The sequence below is a fragment of the Hetaerina americana genome, unplaced genomic scaffold, assembly GCF_022747635.1.
Source record: "Hetaerina americana unplaced genomic scaffold, ioHetAmer1.1.p SCAF_3, whole genome shotgun sequence".
Taxonomy (NCBI): Eukaryota; Metazoa; Arthropoda; class Insecta; order Odonata; family Calopterygidae; genus Hetaerina; species Hetaerina americana.
In genome coordinates, this window is record NW_027286874.1 from 83,217,348 (window position 1) to 83,238,109 (window position 20,762).

The 20,762-nt window shown below is 34.1% G+C and overlaps 1 protein-coding gene across 1 annotated transcript in view; it reads left to right on the forward strand.

Moving 5' to 3' along the window:
- Positions 1-17,853, forward strand: part of LOC139690867 (vesicle-fusing ATPase 1-like) — a 62,078-nt gene extending 44,225 nt beyond the window's left edge. The window contains exons 7-12 of the mRNA XM_071588482.1: positions 1,463-1,573; positions 2,448-2,636; positions 5,451-5,741; positions 6,805-6,989; positions 12,207-12,365; positions 12,574-17,853. Of these exons, the coding sequence (XP_071444583.1) occupies positions 1,463-1,573; positions 2,448-2,636; positions 5,451-5,741; positions 6,805-6,989; positions 12,207-12,365; positions 12,574-12,712 (1,074 nt within the window). The 3' untranslated portion in view covers positions 12,713-17,853. The remainder of the gene's footprint in view (positions 1-1,462; positions 1,574-2,447; positions 2,637-5,450; positions 5,742-6,804; positions 6,990-12,206; positions 12,366-12,573) is intronic.
- The last annotated feature ends 2,909 nt before the right edge of the window (positions 17,854-20,762 follow it).

A 20,762-nucleotide genomic window follows, 5' to 3' on the forward strand; every position in this document is an offset into this window, starting at 1 on the left:
AAAGTCCTCTCCACTTCCTTCCCTGTGGCAGCGTCATCTGTGAGTGATGGTCTTCCACTTCTTGGATCATCTGTGAAACACTTGCGGCCAGTTTGAAAATTCCTTCCCTAGCTCATGAACTGTGCTGAGCTATCATTTCCATGAACAGCCATCATTTCATTATAGATTTACCGAACCCTGTAACCTTTCAAACGTAGGAACTGAATCACAGAATGAGCCTCTATCTTCTCCATACAGCAAGTTACTTCAAAATATTGCTTCCTGAAAGAAAACTAATCCATGTTAATAGCTCCAATTAACAGCATTGTGTACATTAGGATAAATTAAGTTTCAGAATTAATTTTATCCAGATATATAGGTAATTTATCATTAATTATTGCTTTAAAATGATACCTCCTTGCAGATACTTATTCTTCTCATTGTCCGTCTATTTAATATTCAGCATTCTCCTCTAGCACCATGTGTTATAGGCTTCTATTCAACACTGGTCCAATGGTCCATATCTTTGATCCATTGGGCATCATGCTCCATGCAGACATTTTGATAAACTTCTTCCTTGTCTTTAAATTCAGGTTCTCTAAACATAGTAGTTGCCTCTTCTTAGTGAATGGCTTCTTCATTGAGTGATTATTAGATTGGTGCCTGTCAAACTTCTTCCGTTCTAAGTTAAACTTCTGCCCAGGTAGATGGAGGATTCCACCTGCTGTAGTTTTACTCTCAAATTGTGATCTTTGTTCAGCTTTGGATTCTGGTTTTCTCCTTGTTGATGCTCATATTGTTACCCTGAAGTAGTTGGTTCATAACATTAAGTTGCTTTCAGGTCCTCGTACATTTCTGCAAATAATATATTGTCAGCTGTGAGCCATAGCATGTTAATTTATTTACCATTCCATTTGGGATGCCCATTTCTTGTGCTTCTTTTATTCCCTCTTCTAGATATACATTGAATTGTGCTGGCAATAGGTTTCTTCCTTGTGTAACAGTTTTTTTTTATTTTGGCTTCCATTTTTCTTTGCCTGTTTCTTGTGGAGGTGATTGATGATTTTTCTGTCATTTTATTCCTATCCAAGTGCTTTTAGTATCTTAAACATCTCATTCCATTTGACATTGTCAAAGGCCTTCTCCAAGTTCATGAATGCCACATATAATGGCTTCCTTAAGTGCATAATTTTTTATCAAGTACCCTCTAGCTGAGTATTACCTCTCTTGCTCCTTGGTTTTTCCTGAATTTGAATTGGTTTTCCATGAAGATTTTTTCCATCACTTCTTTTATGTTTGGGCTAATAATTTAAGTATTTCCGATGGATGAGAAATTAGGGTTTTAATGATGTCTTATAAGTATTAATTGGCACAGTAATATATTTACAAAATACAAAACTTACCCTTGCAGCTTTGTCTGCATTGCCTATGTATTTCAATTTGTAGTATGCCAAAGATAATGATTTCATCTATTGATTTATAGGTACAAATGGAGATTGGTCTTCCTAATGAACCAGGTCGCTTCCAAATTTTAAATATTCATACTGCCAGGATGAAAAGGTACAAGAAATTGTCACCTGATGTGGACCTAAAGGTTAGTGAAAAAATCAAAATTGAAATGAGTATACCCATTAAAACTATCATTATTTAGTTCAACGGAGCTAATTTTGTTACTCTTATTGATAAAAATTACCTACTTTCTGTCATTTTTCCTTATTTTGTTTCATTTGAGGTTTAGAGCAAATAAAGCATGCCTTTAGTTTTCCCCCGGGGAAAAAATAAGTAGTCATAAAAGAACTAACTGCACCAAAAATATATTTGAGTACACTTGTTTGTTTATCTGAAACTCAATTAATTAGCATGTATTTCACATATCACTATTGTAATTCTGTGCTGTTGATAAAGTGTCCATATCTTTGTGATTCTCTGCTGACTAGAAAATAATCATTCCCCAGGTGAATTTTTGATCACTTTTTATTAAAAAGTTGGTTATTTGAAAGTTCATTTGATGGTAGCTGAAAATTTATTTTTACAGTTGGGAATAGAAATGTTTGAACACTTTTCTGGGAAATGTAACCGTATGATTAATGGTAAACTCTATCAGAAGCTTGCCTATTTCATTTCATTATCTGAAAAGCAAATGAGGCTCATCCATGCTCTTGAATTGGGCATGCATGCCAGTAAGGTAATTCATTGGTGTGCATATCAAAATAAGAACCATGTATTATCTTTTTATTTAACTTATGGAATACTTTTAAACACATTGCTTAGAGTTTCTCTTTCTTATGTATTTTTTGTTGGAATCCTTCATGGCCATTTTTGTTTTCTTTGTGTTTTTCCATGCATATATATTTTGTTACCCGCAATATAACATTTTTGATGTCCCATGCTTGGTGCAATTAATGATTAATATCTAGGTAAATTTTATTCTTGGTATATTTTTGCACAGCTTGAATGTTTTTTCAAAGGAACTGGCCACTCTTACTAAAAACTTCAGTGGTGCTGAAATAGAGGGCTTGGTTCGTGCAGCTCAGTCAACTGCAATGAATCGTCTCATCAAAGCCACAAACAAGGTTGAAGTGGATCCAGAAGCAATGGAGAAGCTTAACGTCTGTCGTGCTGATTTTCTTCATGCGCTGGAAAATGATATAAAGCCTGTAAGTGTATGGTGGCTCTGTTGCCTGCTCATTTTTCACCAGTTTCCTCTATCTTAATAGCAGTTCATATTGTGTTTTTTTCCTTACTATAAAAAAGACATGTCAATGTAGTATGGAATGTATGTATGCAAAGGTAACTGTATTGAGAAAGCTATTTTGGGATGAATATTAGCCAATTTATTGTGTTGTTCAATCATATTGGCAATCATTCATAAATTATGCATCTATAACTTGAAATGGAACTCTCTGATTCAATATATTATCTCTTGAATACTAGGACATATTCCTTAGAACTTTAGCAGCTAGGGTTTAGGTACTTCATCTACTAAAATATATTTTTGAAAATTCAAATCCCCAAGATTAGAAGAGAACAAATAGAGTAGCTTCAGGCGTAATGTGGTGGAAGTCGAACATAATGAATAACTGATCAAAGCACTTTTCCACTTGATAAAATTTTATCAAGTGGAAAAATTTGGTGATGATGTAATGCATCGAAACCCGGTCGTAAAATAAAAATTTTATCAAGTGGAAAAGTGCTTCGATCAGTTATTCAGGAGAAGAGAAGTTGAAATTATTATGTAAAATGGGGTTCTCTTTGCTGATATTGATCTTGTTTATACCTTAATATTGTTTTGCAGTTATGGGAAATAGGTTATTTTGTTTAAATTCAGCTAGCAATTAATTATGTTAATTTGCTTGATCAAAAATATCTCTTTAGGTGAATAATTTATTAGTTAGGCTGTTATTATGCTATATTTCATAATTACTCTCATCAAAGGTAATGCAAGGAAAATTCATGCTGTTGTAGCTTTGAAGAAAGAAGAGTAAAATTAAAGATGATTCCCAGAAGATTCATGCATAAAATTTCTCTTAATGTGGTATGCCAGTGGTCCTTTTGACTTATAAGAAATATTTATAGAATGCTTTCAGTGAAAAGTAATACTGAAGTTTATTATGTCAACATAAATCATTCAAATGCATTATTTACTTGGTGATGAAGTTGTTTGTTCTTAACAGCTATAATTTCTCAATCACTGCACTCCTTAAATGAATTAATATTTTAAAGAACAACAATTTTTCAGCAAAAAAAAGTAAAAATTCAATTGCCAAACTGTGTGCTGAAGTCATAAAATAATCTTTCAATTTTATGTGACTTAATTTTTTTCCTTATTAATTTTGCCTGGGAGTCATCTATATGAACTGAAATATATAACTTGAATGATAATTGCCATAGTCTGTAAAAATGTTTATCAAATATAAGTAGGAGGGTTGTTCAATAAGGAGTGATGAAAAGTTTATTCACATAATATGGTGTGCACAAATTTTACTCTGTTAGCTTAATGTTTGATGGCTATGTTGTGCAAATGTCATCAATTTTACTCTAATATTATATCAGAGGCAGCCAGATAAAGCAGAAGTATATTCAGTTTGCCTGTGGAAAACTGAAAATGCTTGGTATAGAGGTAGCACAATGAGCAATATGCTGCATTAGAATGTTTCTTTAAACTGATAAAATCATCATCCAAGCCCAATGTAATACTACAAAAGGCCTATGGAGAGTCTGTTCTTTCGTATATCATAACTAGAAGTGGTGTTAAATGTTTCCATAAGAAGGTGGATATGGAGCTCCAGTAACTGCTCATGCAGAAGTAAAAATTACTGTGAAATAAGATCTTTAAATAAAAGTAAGAGTATCATCAGAAATATTAAAAATTTCATTGAGTGTCACCCTCATATTGGTAATAGAAGCACTTCACACAAGACATTTGTGTGTGGTGGGTTTTGCAAAACCAATGTGAAATTGCAGTTATCTCTTAAACATCAAAGTGAAGTGGGTTGTTCATCCTCCCTGTGGTCTGACCTGGCCCCATTGGCCCCTGGAAAGCATTTTTCATAATAAGGAGCTGTTGTCGGCAAACAGAGTATTCTTAAGCTTGCAATGGCTGCCAGTGAACCATTACTGTAGTCAAACCAATAAAAATTGTACTACATATACATTACATCTAAAGCTAATAGTATAATGTTAACTCAAATTTTTGCATATAGACCATTAAACCAACCTTCACATTAATAATGTGAAGGTTGGTTTAATAGGTGAGGGTATAGCTCATCTAGTACTAAGCCCAAATGCATTTAAAAATTCAGACATCAGGGTAGGGGGTCCAGGTCCTTTCCCGTTGCTACCTATGGTTTCCCTGGAAGATCTGGTACCCGAAAAATCATCCAGCTTGAGTGAAGCTGAGAGTATCCAGAATAGAACCCAGGACCTCTGGTCAGTAGCCCAGCGCCCCCATCTACTGGTCTACCATGCATCCTTTCAACAGGGTATATGGCCATGTAAAAATTCATCTTGTGAACATTGTCATTTATATGCAAGTTATTTGAATAAAAACTTTATCGTCGCTCTAGTTGAACAGTCCGCGTATATTAGGAGACAAAATATTTTCTAAACACATAAGAACTATGTTGCTATGTAATTTAGCTTTAAAAGAGGGAAACAGTTTCCTATTCTGGCAACATATAACCAGAGAAAAATGGAGGTAAAATTGATCTATCAATGCATGTGTGCCAAGAAATTATCTGTAAAACATTGAGCACATTTAAGTATTATCTGCGCCTCCTTTTTGTGGAAGGTCATTCTTTGAGTATGAATGTAGTCTTTCCCCTTACTATGGCTAAAAATATGCAGGCACAAAGGGGGTGGGGGAACATATTGAGAGAAAGAAGGTAATCTAAGAATGTTATTGGTGCTTTGTTTCATTGCTACAAGTACTAAACCATGGTTTTAATGCGTTTCTTTGGAACTTTAAATAGGCTTTTGGCACCAGTTCAGAAGCCCTGGAACGAGCTCTTGCAAGAGGAATTGTAATTTGGGGACGTCCAGTGAGCAGTGTATTGGAGGATGGATCACTTTTGATTGAACAAGTCCGGTCACCGGAATCCGCTGGGCTTGTATCTGTGCTTTTGGAAGGTGCACCTAATTCTGGAAAAACAGCCCTTGCTGCCCAGCTTGCCAAAATTTCAGATTTTCCTTTTGTCAAAGTGTGCAGTCCAGAAGAAATGGTGGGATACACTGAATCTGCCAAGTGCCTGTACATTAGAAAGGTGAGCTATCCTCAGGGATCTTTTCTCAAACAAATTAATTTTATGAAAGAAAAACTTCCAGAAATAAATTTCAGGATCAAAATATCTGGATATTTTAGATTATTAAATGCCAAGAGGACATTATACTTAAAGGTTCGAAAGTCTCATATTCATATTAATTTTTAATTTTGTGTCTTAATAGTACTGGCTGAATATAGTCATGTTTTTATATCTATAATTGAAAAATACACCACATTAAAAACTAGAATCTTTATTGAATTGAAATTCTGTGGAAAGTTTTGTGCTGGCTACATTATTATATTTTTTTCCTCATAACATATTGACCTTCTAAATCTCTCTCCCTTATCTTTTCACCTCAAAAATATTTTTATTCAATTTAATACCCTCTCTCACTGATACAAACAATCAACAATACAACTTATATATTTAATTCTATTATACTATTTGTAAAGTTAACCAGTAGCGAAGGACTATGAAATCCTTTCCTAGAGTAACTGTATGGGTATCTGATGCCATTTTTGGGGGTATCTGGGTATTTCCAATATTTTTCAGCTTTGATCTTTAATAAAGTTTTCCTTGGTCTCCTATTGAGAAGTAAATCCTCTCTACCTCTTTGATTTTTCGTTTTACATTGTTATTGATTTGTATGCATTAATTTATAAGCCGAATATTATATTATAATATTAAGTTGAAGTAATAAAATTATTCTAAAGCAGCAATTCTGGCCATTTTCATGATTATATTTATAATGTAACATGTAGCAGTAAACCTAAAATTTATGATAATGTCAGGATTTTAAAAATTTAAGTAAATTTATAGATGCCACTGTTTAGTGCAATTTGGTTTTGGTATGATTTTGATGTACATATTTAGAAACATGACAGCCTAATAAAAATTTGTATTGAACTTAATTGTTTTGTAAATATATATGCAAATGGTATGATATTCGACAACCCCTTCTTTTATGTCGCGGTTTGTTTATTTATGTTGACATGAATGTATTGTCCTAAATTAAGTAGTAATTTAAATTTTCACTGAATATTTATGTCCATTGTATTTTCAGATATTTGATGATGCCTATCGTTCATCCTTGAGCTGTATATTGGTTGATAACATAGAAAGACTGCTGGATTATGGTCCAATAGGACCTCGCTACTCCAATCTTACTCTTCAAGCTCTTCTGGTTCTGTTGAAAAAGGAGCCTCCCAAGGGACGAAAACTACTAGTCCTCTGCACAAGCAGTCGAAGGTGAGGTATCACTTAAAAAGCTATTAGTATTTATGGACTGCAACTAGAATGTTGATTGTCTGAAATTGTTTGGGAGCTCAAACTTAGTTTATTTAATGCTAAATCTAAATTTCTGAATATATAGAAATGAAATAATTTCTTTATTGTTATACTCTTGGTATTATATTCTGTAAGGTAGATTTTGGATGGAAGCAGGCTGCACAATGGTACAACAGTAATTCCCTTACCATTCACACAAAAACAACCTGACATCCAACACTACATTAAGCCCCTCTTCAATTCAGCATCTACCTACCTCCCTTCATTCCTTTCCCTTTCTCATTTGCCGAACATTCTCCCCTCTATTGTAGTCTTCAACATCCCAATGCCAATCAGAATGCTCTGCATCCATTTTTCTTGCCTCCTTTGGATTTCTCCCTACTCATCCCCTCTCTTCCTTCACCATGCCTTGGATTTCTTTATTTTCCTTCTTCCATTTCACATGTACCATCCTTATACACCCCTGCATTACAAAAGTCTCCAATCCATGCCTATGATTCTGTTTGTCTTCATGTTTCCACCCTGTACAGAACCACATGCCTTATCAAAGTTTAGATCAGCCTTTTCTGAGCATCCTTACTCAATATTCCCATTTACAATCCACTCCTTGTAAAATCTCCTTTGCCTAACACAGATCTTCTTTTTATATCCTTAATAGTTTGACCATAAAACTTCCAAGATAGGTAATCTGGTCCACCTGTTCTATTTTATCTATTCCTATTTCAATGTTTCACGTAGCTCTCCTCTTTCTTGAAAACTATGTAAAATTTGTTTTGTTTACATGTATTCTCATCCCATACATATCACCCTTACTTTCCAATGTGTTCAACAATGCTTGAAATGCCTTGGCTGACTGATAAACTAAAGCTTGATCATCTGCAAACCTGACTGATTTTATGAATTCCCCACTGACTTTCATTCCGGGTGTCAGTTCTTCCCATGCCTCTTTCACCATTTCCTCGACATATATGTAGGAAATTATGGGTGATAATGGACCACCCTGTCTTACCCATCTTCTTAGCACTACGCTTGCCATCCACCACTCACATCTCAACAGTCTAAGACGTGTACTGGTAGCAGATAAGTTGCCTATCCCTCCCATCTACTCTTATTTTCTGCAATAGGTACATTAATTCTAATTCACTAAATCAAGAACCTTCTCTAAATCTGCAAAACAAACAAATACATCATTATTGTATTGTGTTCCTTTTTACTAGGGGCTTCCTTACTGCTTTGGCATCACTTGTGCCCATTCCCTTTGTGAATAAAAACCTATCCTCCTCTCAGTAATCATTTACCGTCCTCTACATTCTCTTATTAATGATCCTAAGTACCGCTTTAGGTGCGAGAAATATCCAACTTAATGTTCTGTAGTCCTCACATATGTACTTTAATCTCGTGAAATTGTTCAGCCAAATTCCTCCCTCTTTAATGCTGCAAATTAGTCCTTAAAAACTTCCCCCATGGTTTTCTAAACCTTAAGTAGTTCTGCAGAAATATTATTAACGACCATGGCTGTATTTGATTTCACTCCCCTTCGTGTGCTTTCTTTGTCTAAACTTTCTGGCCTAATGTCTTTACCATTTAGATCCTGTATGTATTGTTTCATTTCTCTTGAATCTGCCCTGGATTTAATGGTTTTCCTGACCTTTCTTTGATTATTTTAATGGATTTTCCCTCTTTAATTCCTGGTAGTGCTTTCACCTTCCTTTGTCATGTTCCAACACATTTCTTTAGCTGTATTAGTTTCCATACTCAGTTTATTATTCAACTCCTTCTATCTAATTCTTGTGTTAATATATGTCCATTTTCTTCTCTCATCTATCTCTCTAATCATCTTTTCTATAATTCAGTTCTGGTTTTCTTCTGTGAAAACAGGGTGAGTGCTGTTTCATCTGCAAAATTGATTCCCAATGAGTGTGTAGCCATGTTCAAGGAAAGCATAATTCATTTTAATCTGAGAAATAAATGTTAAATGGCCATTTGTTTGATTAGTTTCATTTAGCATTTATTCAGGATTAACATTTAACCATTCCATATTTATTTAATCTTAATAATGATTCAACATTCTATTAATAATGTAAAATGTAACCAAATTTTGACACATAATATAATAAATAATGTGATATGTTATAAATAATTCACAATAGGATTTGATTTACTAAACAAGCCATATTATGAAAAAAGATTTGCATTTATTGCAATCTTGTTGTTCTTGGTCAAAAATGTGGCCTACTTGGAAAAAGCAAACTACTAGGTGGTGATTATACGATAGTAACTCAGTTTCTTGTAGTTTAATCATGATAATTTTTAAAATTTATTTTGGATAATGTTTATAATAAAAAGTTTCTGTTGCAGCATCTCCTGCAGTTTCTTTGGAATCCAATAATAATATATTTATTTGTCCAGCAGACACAGTGTACAGTATTGAAAATACATGACAGGTAAATAGGACTTGTCAATGGGAAATGGATCACATTATTCCCTAACAGAAGTACAAAATACAGTGATAACAGGAAACCAATGTACCCAAGTTTCACATAAATATTCATTTATGCTGTAATAACACTCATCAACCAGATATACCAATAGATTCTTCTTGAATAGGGAAATTCTTGTCTCATTTTTTTAATGGCTAGGCACAGTGTTAAACAATTTTTGGCACATTAATGCTCGTCCCTTTAGCTACCATAGATAGGTTTGATGTTTTCACATGCACAGGGTGTGGCGGTTATCTCTAGACAAATTTCAATTTGAATTTCCCACTGTAGTTCCCATGAAGGTTGCGATGGGCCTTCTTGAAAGCTATAGACATCTAGTTAACAGTCATGACCTCCAAATGGTCAAGATGTTATGTAGAAGTGCCGTGTACAATCGTAGAGCCGCTATTATCGAAAGTGAAGAATGATCTGGTACTTTCCCGGCGAATAATGTTTTCCAAGATTATTCGGGTCTCCCACCGGGTCCACGTTCGTAGGTTTGCCGACGTTTCGATGGACGACTTGGCCATGCAATCAATTCAGGACAAGATTGGAGGCGGTCATTGCAGCTGAAGGGGGTTACATTGAGTAATGTTACTCTTGACAGATACCTGTACTTGTACTTGACAGATACCTGTACTTGTACATAAAAGGATTTTCATTTTCATTTGTATTTTTTTTAATAAATTTGCTTTTAAACAAAAGTTTCATTTGCTGGGATTTCAGCACCGTACCCTGTATATCTTTACATCTTTTGTATTGCGACTGTGGAAACTGTTATTCATTGTAAATTTACTCTTGTTTTTCATAGCATAGGTGACTGAATGATAGATGTATATGCTAGGTACAGTTAATATTCCCAAATATTTAAAAAGAGGTCGACAATGTGCACCATAAGGTTAATTACATGGGAGTCTTACTATTTTTTTCTAAACTTGAAATGCTTGATTTAATGAGGATGATGTTCCCTATATTACACTTCCATAAGAAGTGACAGAGTGAAGTAAGCCATAATATAACATTTTAAGGACATCTAAACTTAGTGTGTTTTAAAACTGTTATCTGGTAGTTAATTGAATTAATTTTCTTGCATACCTGGGAGTCGCGGTAGTCCAGGGGTAGAGCATTGGACTCCTGAGTGGAGGGCCCGGGTTCGATTCCCAGGCAAATCTCTTTGGGTACCCTCAGCTCCACCCAAGCTCTGTGATTGTTTGGGTATCAGGTCTTCCTGGAAAACCATAGCCAACACAGGGAAAGGAACTAGCCCCCCTGCCCCAATGTGTGAATTTCACATGCCGTTGGGCTTAGTATTGGGTGAACTCTACCATCACCCACCAAACCGACCTTAGGGTTGATGGCTGTGATTATGGTATAGTAGTATTTTTAGGGGAGGCGACCGACAGCTGAGTTCATTTGCGCCATAGGGGATGGACAGGAAAGGTTGAAGGGTGGAGAGAAACCCGGTGTCGGCATTAGCCTACTCTTTACGAAAGGCGCCAAGGGGTCCACAGCTTAGCGTCCCATCCGATGGACGGCATGCTCACTCAAAGTGCCCTCCACAAAGCACCTCAAGTAGGGATCGAGATACCTCTGAAAAATATTCAACACCGCCAGGATTTGAACCCAGGCCCTCTGGGTGGGAAGCCAGTACGTTAGCCCCCGCACCATCTCGATCCCCGTGATTATGGTTTTACATGCCTGGGAGATATGTTCATCCCTCTTAAGATGTTGGCCGACATTTAACCCTAGAAATTTTAAATTTTCTACCTTCATGATATCACATATCTTGCTCTAAAAGTCAAAATTGTTAGTTACACACTGCCTTGGAGAACACTACATCATTTGTGTTTTACCATTGTTAAGGAATTCATTGTTAAGCATGCTATTATGTTTGCACCAGTCATATATAGCCTTTATTCCCAGTTCACCTGAATCCAGTAAGTTATTCAATGCATTACAGGAATTCATGGAACTCATATCATCCACATACACGACACATTTATTGTGGTTAACCATTAAATTAATGGCTAGATCATTAAATAATTAGTACATCAAAGTAATTGCGTTTAGAGAATGGGTTAATCCATTTAAGGAAAATATATGCCTAATTCATTAGTTTTGCAAATGTATTTCAACATCTTCCAGTAGAATTTTCTTGTTTTTATAATCCCTAATGGAAAACTTACTGGCGATAAGAAACTCTATCATATCAGATATATAATTTTATGAATTCAAAGCATAAATCAGCTTTGTTCCAAGTCAGTTTCGGACCTTATTTGGTGGAAGAATCCATAATAAACTTGACTCAGTGGGTTAAAATACATTGTGAATTAAAGCTTTTTATTTTGTGGAAACGTGCTCTTCACTCTTATTTATTAGAAATAGCATAATGGGGCACGATAAACTCCCTTGTGTTCACAGTCACAATTATTAATTTTTAAGTGATTTGTGGTGAAAAATTTGTTGAATTTGGCAGAAATTCAAGCACTGTTGAAACCATAGCATAGCTGTTGATTGGATCTTTTAACCCGTTACACCACAGATCCATCTGAAAATCAGTTCCATCTGAAATTCTCCTTGAATTGAGTTGATGTGGTTGTGTAAATGGTTGATGAACCTGACTGACATTTAGGAGATCCAGTTTTGGAAAGTTGTTTCGACGGCAGCAAATATTAATTAATTAATTTTCAAATTGCAGGCAAGTTCTGGAAGAAATGGAGATGATTCCAGCTTTCACTGCTGTGTTGCACGTGCCAAACCTTAACACGCCAGAGCATTTGATTGCTGTTTTAGAAGAATCAGATGTGTTCAGCAAGAAGGAGTTGCAAGCTATTGCTCGGAAAATCCATGGCCACAAGTAAGTTCAGTGAAATAAAAATTGTCTCTACTTTTCCTTTCATTTCTATGTAAATATTGACATTCAGTAACTTCTGTAATGAAAAAGCTAAATGATATCTGTATTTCACTAAAAAGTAAATTTTCTGCTAGACAAAAAAAAATTTTTTTCCTAAGAAGCGCTACTTTATTTATGTGGTTCTTTTCATCATTCCTTTTTGTCTTTTCAGAGTATTTGTGGGAGTCAAGAAGGTCCTGGCGCTCATCGACATGGCTCGACAGATGGAGGAGCAGTATCGAGTTGTCAAATTCATATCAAAACTTGAAGAAGAAGGAGCAGTTGATATGGGCACCACCCCTATGCACTAGTTAGGTTAGATTATTATTAAATACCAAATGTTTTTAATATCCCTTTATTGAAAATTTTTATCTTTGAAATGGCTGATTGCTTTAGTGTATTTGAGAGTTGACCTCAAACCATTCTCTTGTATTTGGTTAGCATACATATTTAATGAAAAAAAACCTCATCTAGTATTTTTGGAAACTGATTTGAGTGTCTTATTTTTATGCTGTGTAAAGTATTGAAGTAATACCACAGAGTAGCCAGCTACTTCATTATAATGCATACTTACATTAGCAAATGTAATCAAGTTGAAAATTAATTACTGTTGACGAACATGGAAAAGTATTGATTGTTTAAAAAGATGTTTATTTTAATGCCTAAATTAAAATATAAATGTGCATAGTGGGAATTGGCAAATTTTAAAATGTTATGTAAAAGGCAGTGACAACTAATGATGGTAATGCAATGGCAGTCATACCACATGGTAGCAGTTTGATAAGCTGATGTGTCAAGCGATAAATTGTCTGATAAAAGATAATTGTACAGTATCATGATAGTTTTATAGTGTAACTGGGCCATTCAATTAATTAGTAAACATTTTTCCCAGGCCCATAAGTTCCTGAGCCTATACGTTTTTGTTGTACATACCTTGTAATGTATGCAGGCACAGATCTGTGTTATCTTCTGTTTCAAGATCTGAGGAGGTTTGGACAAAATGGAAAGTTTTTATGCATACATATTTGGGTTCGTCATTTGTTGGTTTCTACTGACCACTTTCTTACTCAGTTGTCTCTCTGCCAAAAGATCTTGTGTGCTTAATGTCCCTAGGCTATGCAAAGATGTTCCTAGAACATGTATTCTGCACTGAATTTGTATGATTCTATTTATTTGTGATTAAACTCCTTTGAATTTGTTTAGGACATAGTAACAATAATTAACCTCATGTCATGAATTATTTCAAGTTATTGTTTTTGGTCATTCATGTATATATGTAAATGAATATTTTCCAAAAGATTTTTTTTAAGCATAGGAATGTTTTTGAGGCTTTTGTATATTGCTTTCCTCTTTAAAATTAGGTGTATATTTATAAACCTATAATGTAATTTGTCCCAAATGTTAAGAGCTTGCTAAGATTCGGAATATGCATGAAGAAGTATAGGTGTAATGTTACCGTCACAAAGGTTGGCACATAAAATTATTTTAGGGATAAGCAATATGTGAAGGTTTAGCATTCTTTTGGCTTATTTTGGTTATAATGTGATGCATTCCTTAGTAAGCCATGACAATATGCATCCAATTCTAATTGGTCAGTCGATCTGTCCTCAATTGCACAAGATCTTTTGCATTCCATTTTGTGCTGATGTTTTGATGTGATAGCTCACTTTACATTCATTAAATCTATGTGATTGCATTTTTAAAAACCTGATTCTTGTTCGTCACTTTTCTCTTTCATAGTCATCATCTGTAATTTCAGCTCTTGGGCAATTATCGTAGTCTACTTTGGGAGTGTATAGTAATCACTCATGTGTATGTTTTAATCTCTTAATGAGGAGGAGAAAGTCCTTGGGTAAAAGCTACTGTCGGTGGACATTTCTCATCATGTCATATCAACAATTATCAAATTTACAGTATCTTCTGTAATTAGTACAAGTATGAACTGAGCAGATTATCATTAACGACTATAATATCCACATCCTTCTTTATTACACCAAAGTATAGTTAATTTTTTTTATAATTGTATTTTGATCAGATGTGATAAAGTCATCGAATTAGAATTGTCAACTATAAAAATTATTCTATGGGATGTACATTGGTTATCTCCAAAACGAGGTCTGTTTGAAACATATATTTTCATTGTATGAAAGTTTTTTTGAGTGTTAAGGAAGACTTTATTATGGACATTGGGAATCATAATACTTAATTCCATGCTTCAATATGCATAAATATTACTCGGTAATAACATTTGAAATTTGGCCTATTTAATTTATTTTGAAAGTATCAATTTTTGTGGTGAGGTGAGATAAAGCATTAGGTACTTTTTTTAATGTATCCTTCACATGTTGTGGGGCATGGTAGTTAAGTAAGTAGAGGACTGGGCTATTGACCATGTCCCTTACCCCATGTGAATTTCACATGCTGTTGGTCTTAGTACTGGGTGACCTCTACCATCACGTACCAAACTGACCTTCGGGTTGATTACTGGTTTTTTTAACATTATTTAAAATAGCATTAATTAGTTATAATATTACAAAGATGTTTATAAATACTCTTATATGTGTACATTTGAATGAGTCCGACAAGATGTTTTTTAATCATTATTTTATGCATTCAAATCTAGTCGAGTCAATGGCATGATGATAAAAGACATTACAGTACTGAAAAATAGGTTTGGGAGATAGCTGTGTCTTTCATTTTGCGTCACAGTGAATGTAAACAGTGTGCAAAACCACTTTGAAATGCTGACCTGAATTATAAAAATTTTCCCTTCACTAATAAGTATTAATAACTTAACAGGGATATCAAATTCCTCAACACTTGGATCCATTAGAATGGATGCAAAATTTATTTCACCAAATAAAAAAGGGAATTTTTTGATACTATTACTTTTGGTTTGAATATTTGTAGCTATATCAGAATTTTGTTATTTTTAAGGATAATTATTCATTAGCATCATATTATTTTGGAATATATAACATTCGTGATTCAATTTTGTAATCTGGGAACCCATAGGGCTGGGCTTAAGTTGATACCTCTGGACACCTAATCTACATGTATGATTTGTTGAGTACCAAATCTTTCTAGTAAACCACTGATGGCCCAGGGAGAGGAATGGATACTCCTGCCTTATTTTGAAAATTTCACATGCTGCAGGGCTTCACACAAACTCTGTCACCTATTACACCGATATTTGGGTTGATCATTCGTGGTGGTGACATTCTTGACCCCATCATCAAGTAGCACAGAATAAATTGACATAATGAAGTTTCAAATTCACCAAATCCTCTAATTTAGAAAACTGTAATGGCTGGAAGTTTATCGTGTGTGGTGATGAAATGGATATCTATGTATCCTAAGTATAACATCCAAGGCAGACTATCCTTGTTGAAAAGTGGGGCATAATGCAATGGATTTTTAGTGGCTTTTAAGCTCATCGATTCATTGATTAAGTTAATTATGAATCTCTGTTCCAAATGGAAAAGTGACCTCCTATATTTGATCAGAGCTTCTGCCACACCTCATTGATGAATTGTATTTTTTTCATGAAATTAAAACAATTTTTACATGTTATTAAAAAGAAGCATAACTATAACTAAACACTGTCTTTCCTGAAAGTTCATTCCAAACAATTGACTGGTAGCTTGAATACTATTGCCAGCCAAGTTAGTGACTCTGTTGGAAATTTTATTACTTGCTATTATATTAATTGAACTTAGATGAAAAGTTGTATATTTCATTTGTTTTTATGCAAGCAAGAAAGGGAAGGTAGAAGATTATTGTTGAGTAGAACACATTCAATTTATATTTCTGGTTGGTTCATGGTAATGTATTTCACAATGTCAATCTGTATTCCATGCCACTTTCACCAAATTTTGGTATTTTTGTAAGATTTTTCTTTGAATCATGATCTTGAAATGGTATGACTTAAATGATGTTTGATGATGATAAATGTTTTGCTCATGTCTATGTATTTTGCCCAATGTAGTGAGCAAGGGTTTTAATATGTTTGTTTATAATTTCTATGCTTTCTGTATTTCCCTGCTAAAAATTAGAAATACTTACTATGCTATTATCTGTAATGGCTATGTGGTATTTTGAAATTGTCAATGTTATTAACTGCATTTTACATTAATATATTTCAAATTTGTTGATCAGACAAAATAGGTTTGCTGATTAATGTGTCTGTGGTCTATGTATTCAAATGTTAATGTGCACAGCATTTAATTGTATCGAAAATGGCTGGAGAATCAGATATTGATAAACATTAGGCAATGCAATTTCTCTAATTGAAATGGCTTTGAAGATTTTAAAGTTGGAGCTAGTCGCTTTGAAGATATTAAGCCAAATAACATTCTAATATTAACTAAAAGATACCAGCTAGTGTCTTAGTGTTTTGGTCAAAATTTTCTGTTGAAGCATTTCCCCTGGAAAAATCCAGGTGATCAATCATTTTGTCAGTGCTAATAATAGGCTATCAGCTTCAAGTGAAGTTGCTTTTAGATATTACAAGTCTATTGTATATTCACAGTGTATAATGATTAAGAATTGCAGGTTTTTAATAATGCTGAGAAGTAAAAATATATCAAGAATTAAATTTCAAATACAAAAGGTAGCTCATGCTAGATAGTCGAGAGTCGCATGTTTTTCCATTGTTTGGATCTCATCTGTACATGTTGTCATGGCTAATTTTTTTACAATTTTGCAAATGTGGTGTAATTATGTGTAATTTATTCTCTGGTGCGATGTCCTTAATTGTTTGTGATAAATAGTTGATATGTTTGATTAGTGATTTTTAAGTGTAGCACTGTTGCCTGCAATGTCTTTCATAGATGTTAACTCACCTTACTGTCATTCTTGGACAACTTTGATTTTCTAGTTGATAAAATTAGATTTTCACTCATGTTATCATGTTAATGGATCTAGAGGTTATCATTGTGCAAATACTGAATTTTAAAGAAACGTTTCTAGTGTTGCAAAATTGAAAAATTCTAGATGAATTTTTAGAGATTGTATTTGATTTTCACTTTAGAATGTGGCCTCTGTGTATATTTCATTGTGTACATATAGATAATTATTTATTATAAATGGAACTATTGCATCTTTTGAAGGGTTGGTCTACAAAGTGAGCAATAATGTATGTTAGAAAAAACTTGTTAACCTATTTATTGAAATGTCAAAAATTATTTTAGTAGTGAAACTCCATGTGAATGTATAGAGTTGAATATGGATTTTTCGTATGAAACCAAATAGTATAGGAGTCCCCAAGCCAATTTGAAAAGTTTGGTGCAATTCATTGCATCTGTAAATGATGAGAAACTGGTGCATTCCATTAAGTTTTAACTTAAATGAACAATTTAATACCATGTCAAGTCATCATGTATTTGAAGTTTTCACACTTCTTATGTCTATTTATTGTTTGTTAATAAATATTTATGATGAGTATTAAAAAGTCTGGATTTATTTATCTATAGATTATCTTCTGGTATTAACCTTTCTTGAGCTGAATTAATGTAGCATCCCTCTTGACCTTAGGTGCTATTACAACAATCAATTCTGAATCATTTAATGATATTTTCAGGAAAATTTTGTTGTGAAATTAAAATGAAGAGATTTGCGGTTTTCATTTGTATATTTTTACATACTTGGATTTACATTGTAAAGGTATTTATTTGATCTGAGCTTGTTTTTCAGCCATAACTATGTAGTGGTTACCAGCGATCTCTTGAAGTTGCAGGACTGATGATTCTGATGGCCTTATTTTGTAATAGAAATTGAAATTTTGATGCAAGACGGAATTGTCAATCCCTAACAATAATTATTGACCGAAAAGATCAAATGCTGTAAAATCATTTCGGAATAAGTTATGTCAGGTCATTAAGAAAAAGTCTTATTATATATGAAGCAGTTTTATGCCCAAATAAAATAATTCACGACGTACAGTTAAGTAACTTATCACCCATAAAGTCTTCAATGAAAGAATACATTAAGAAAATTTTATTTCAATTGGGTCCGTAAGGAACAAATATTATTTGCATTTAAAATGTCAACAGGAAGTCTGTTGTATGTGTACATATCCATCTCCTGAGGTCCCAATTTCATCCTTTAACTCTAATAGACATGCAATGCAAGTAAGTATTATTAGTATAATAAGTAATAGTAAAATGGGAATGATCTGAATTGAGAGAGAGCCTACATATGTTAGCTTTGCTTGACTACTTCTGCATATACTTGATGGATACAGTAAACTCTCGATGCCAATTGTATATACAAAGGCAAATTGCCGCACTGAAAAGAAACATAACAGCATGTGCATTTACCTAAAAGCATAATATGCACAAGCATTGTCATGAGCAGTGAATATTGTGACTGTCCCTGTGCCTTTTTCAGGGTTAAAGTATGTAATTTGTCAGCACTGCTTTTCATAAGATTTCCCATCCACTCCCTTGACTATACATGTATATGCTCAATACCTGTATCTGATATCATGCTTTTTGCAGCGGGTGCCACCTAGTTTTCTGTGATGCCTATAGTCTTCTAAATTACTTGTGCTAGAATAACATTCTTAATATTATTATCAATCATGTATCCATTTTTTGCATACATAAGTAAAATTGGTATAAAGCAATTGGTGAGAATCCCTCAAGTATATAGCTCAAATTTTCTCATTGGATAGCCACATTTGGGTTGACCATATTGAGAATTTAGGAAAAATATTGCTCGGCTAAAATATTACTTGGCAAAAATCATTCCCTGACCAAGATAATTTTTCAGGCAATTTTACTTGTTAAAAACTACGAATAAGAATGTGTCATAAGCAAATCATATTGATTTACATAGAAGACCATTAACCATAGCTAAGATAGAATATCTTAGCTATGTCATCTGCCTGTTGCAATTATTGCTCTCCTGCTGGGTTAGTTCAAGCCATTTTAAGTCCTTCAAGAGTGGAAACTGTTGCTCTACAAGCGAATATTCTTGGTCTGCTATTGTTTTTCCTGTTTATTTATAACCTTCCCTACTAGCTTATCAAGAGATGCACTGTTGATGCAGTATGCAGATGGTAATACTACTCTGATGATTGCTATAATAATAAAATTAAGAATACAAAGTAACTTTCCACTGTCCTTTATTAGCGTACAACCGGTTTCAATGCTCAAGCATCATCATTAGGTACCTGATGATGGCACTTGAGCGTTGAAACCGGTTGTACGCTAATAAAGGACAGTGGAAAGTTACTTTGTATTCTTAATTTTATTAAAATGAATTTCCACAAGGTTGAGCTGGGAACAATTGAATAATTGCGATAATACTTAAGATGTCTGAATTCATGGAACTACATGAAGCTGAAACTTACGATGCTACAATAGTATCACTTGAATAATACCTTAAATGATGCCAAAACATCTTCAATTTATTCAGAGCAGGTTACATATTCAGATCAAGATCCCTCAGAAAGCCCAAGAATTTTCTTTTGATTCATTACTGACTACATATTCATCATTTATATGTCTTGGAATTCACTTTTCAGCTTTGACTGATTATTTCATGTTTTAGTTAAGAAGTTTTCAGTTTTTCTTTTCATGTTCAGAAATTTTGCTCTGGCAGTGTCAATAAATCATTATGCCAAATTGCATTCTCAAGTAGCTTTTGGCATCGGGTTAAAATTGTAACTCCTTTCTGTCTATATGGAGATATGGTAGTCTAGTGGATAGAGCACTGGGCCACTGCCCTGAGGACCTGTGTTCAATTATGGGTGACGCGTCTGGGCACACAGCTCCACCAAACTTGCATGATTTTTTGGGTACCAGATCTTTTATGGCAATCACAGGTAGCACAACAGAAACCAAAGGGAAATCAATGTGGTTTTCTGCCTATGTACTTTTCTTCACTGTTTACTTTACGCCATTAAGTTTACTATGTGCTAGCTCTCTGTATCTCATATTTGTAAAAATAACCAATGTTTCCCAGTAAATTTCAGTTTCCCATCACTGTACTTATTCCAGAAATAACAATACTCTCACCCTTCCATTCCTTTGTCAAAGCTATTATCTCATTAATCCTATTATTGACTTGCTGCAGCCACCCTCCTTATGAACATGTTCCCTGCCTATCTCTTTATTTCCTCATAGCTCCTTGCACCAACATTTTCCATTATCTTCATAGTTTATTCACAGTCTTCCTCCGTATTTCCCACCATGTTCCCTTCAATTATGGTGTTTAGTAAACTATTATACCTCAGGATGTGACCTATTAGTTCCCCTTGTCTGCTTTTAAGTGTCCTCCATTACCCATTCACATCACAGTACCTGTTCATGCGTTACTTTGACACTCCAATTTATTCTCATCATTCTTTGGTGA